Raw genomic sequence first — 1,876 nt, forward strand, 5'->3', positions numbered from 1 at the left:
TAACGTACTACTTTTGCCGTGTCACCCTGATTATCGTCATTACGAATCCAAAAATTTTTCTTAAATCAAATACCGGTTTTGTAATATTTTTCAAAACCTTTAAAACAAGTCCAATCTAAATAAGACCATTGTTAAAACCTTATCAAAAGAGTTAAAAACTTTTTAATTTGTAATCCAATCATCTTAAAGCCCGATTTTCCTAAATTCATTGAAACTTTTAAATCAAAACCTTTAAATTTGAATCCCTGATGATAAGCTAGATTTACAACCAAAATCACAAGTCAACAAAATCTTAGGACTCACTTTCCTTTTAATTTCGTAGCATTTGATCAAAAGTTCTAGTCCTAGTTTCAAAACCAAATCATGCAAACCAGAATTTCAAACCAGGTTTAAAAATCCATCTAAGCTTTAAAACCTTTTTCGACACGGACGACGATAGTCTATACTATGAAGATAAGTTGAGGTTTGGCCATCGGCTTCGTAATTACCTCAATCCGGTTGTTGTGATCGACCCACATCATGTGTTCTTCGGAGTGGACAATCTCTAACCAAATGTCCTGGTGCACCACACTTGTAACATAGTTTCTTAACCAATTGGCATGGCCTATTCGGATAGTAGTTCCCACACTCCTGACATTTCTATTAAGGGAATAAGCTCTTGATCACTTCCTTTCACCATATTTCTTAAGGTTTTGTCCCCTTTCTCCAAGGTGATCGTCGCGTTCCCTACAAGTGTTTACTCCATGAGTGCCCATGACGAGGCTACCGTCTTCGCATTCTCTTCAACCACTCTTGCCTTCTTCACCAGATTAGAGAAAATACGGATCTCCATAGGAGCCACAGCCGTCCTGATGTCATCCTTCAAACCCCTTTGATACTTGACACACTTCCAGCTTTCATAGGCCTCCGGGGCACCTTGACACGCCTTAGAAAACCTACAAAGTTCCTCAAATTTGCTTGTATATTCTGCCAGTGACAAGGAACCTTGCTCCAGCTACAATAGTTTCATCTCCTTTGCTTCCCTTGTAGACTCAGGAAAATACTTCTTGTAGAAGGCCGTTTGGAACACATCCTAAGGAACGTCGGTGTTTGAAGCTGTAACAAGCGGCACTCTACTTGCCACCAATGCTGGGCCTCTTCCTGAAGCTGATAAGTAGCAAACTCTATATATTGGTTGTGCGGAACATGCTGTGCCTGTAGCGCACGCTCCATCACTTGAAACCAGTTGTTCACTTCTGTAGGATTTGTTGAACCTCTGAAACTTGGCGGATGAACCTTGAGAAAAGTCGCCAAGGTCATCGGAGTACCTCCCGTGTTACCTCTGCTCCCTTCAGCATTGTCATTCGCATTTTCCTCGCCATTCCCGTCTCTATTTCCGGCCGGTTGGCCTAACCTCTGCACAGCTTGCAGAGTCGCAACAGTGTTAGCCTCCATAGTGTTTGTAAGGTTCGCCATTGCCGCCATGAACTCAGCATCATTATCGGCCGATCGCTCATTCCTACTCTCTCTTCATGAACGTGTACGACCTCGTCCACGCGTAGCCATTAGGGTTCCTTTCTATACTAAACATTCGATATCAAGGTGATCAGTCTCAATATCAAAGGTCTATTGCTTCAATTATCCCAAACAGGCACCCACAAACAAGCATGCTATGAAATATCAAGTAGATAACCTAATAGCATCAAAGAAAAGACACACAGAGTATGCAATGAAGCACAATCGGTCCATCTCTCAAGCTCACGAGGACGAACCGCTTTTATACCACTAAATGTAACACCCTAATTAGTCTAAGCCTTACCTCACGCCGTAAAGAAAATGTTAATCAAAGGTTATGATAGTTCTATATATATATATATATATAAAGAATAGTATAATC

General features: G+C 41.2%; 1 protein-coding gene across 1 annotated transcript; it reads right to left on the reverse strand.

Moving 5' to 3' along the window:
* Window positions 1–736: 736 nt before the first annotated feature.
* Window positions 737–1,455, reverse strand: LOC107469847 (uncharacterized). Its single transcript, XM_016089224.1, has 2 exons — window positions 1,044–1,455; window positions 737–966 (listed from the first exon to the last, which is right to left on the reverse strand). Exons 1-2 carry the CDS (start codon window positions 1,453–1,455, stop codon window positions 737–739), a joined length of 642 nt encoding a protein of 213 aa, XP_015944710.1.
* Between the last annotated feature and the right edge of the window lie 421 nt (window positions 1,456–1,876).

The sequence above is a fragment of the Arachis duranensis genome, chromosome 10 (genome assembly GCF_000817695.3).
Source record: "Arachis duranensis cultivar V14167 chromosome 10, aradu.V14167.gnm2.J7QH, whole genome shotgun sequence".
NCBI classification, from domain to species: Eukaryota; Viridiplantae; Streptophyta; class Magnoliopsida; order Fabales; family Fabaceae; genus Arachis; species Arachis duranensis.

Bases quoted from the DNA above. Each gene is read 5' to 3' on its own strand.
- LOC107469847 (XM_016089224.1), bottom strand. From the start codon at position 1,455: ATGGCGAACCTTACAAACACTATGGAGGCTAACACTGTTGCGACTCTG. The intron at 967-1,043 runs GTATTTTCCTGA...TGTCACTGGCAG, and splicing joins CAAACGGCCTTCTACAAGAA to AATATACAAGCAAATTTGAG.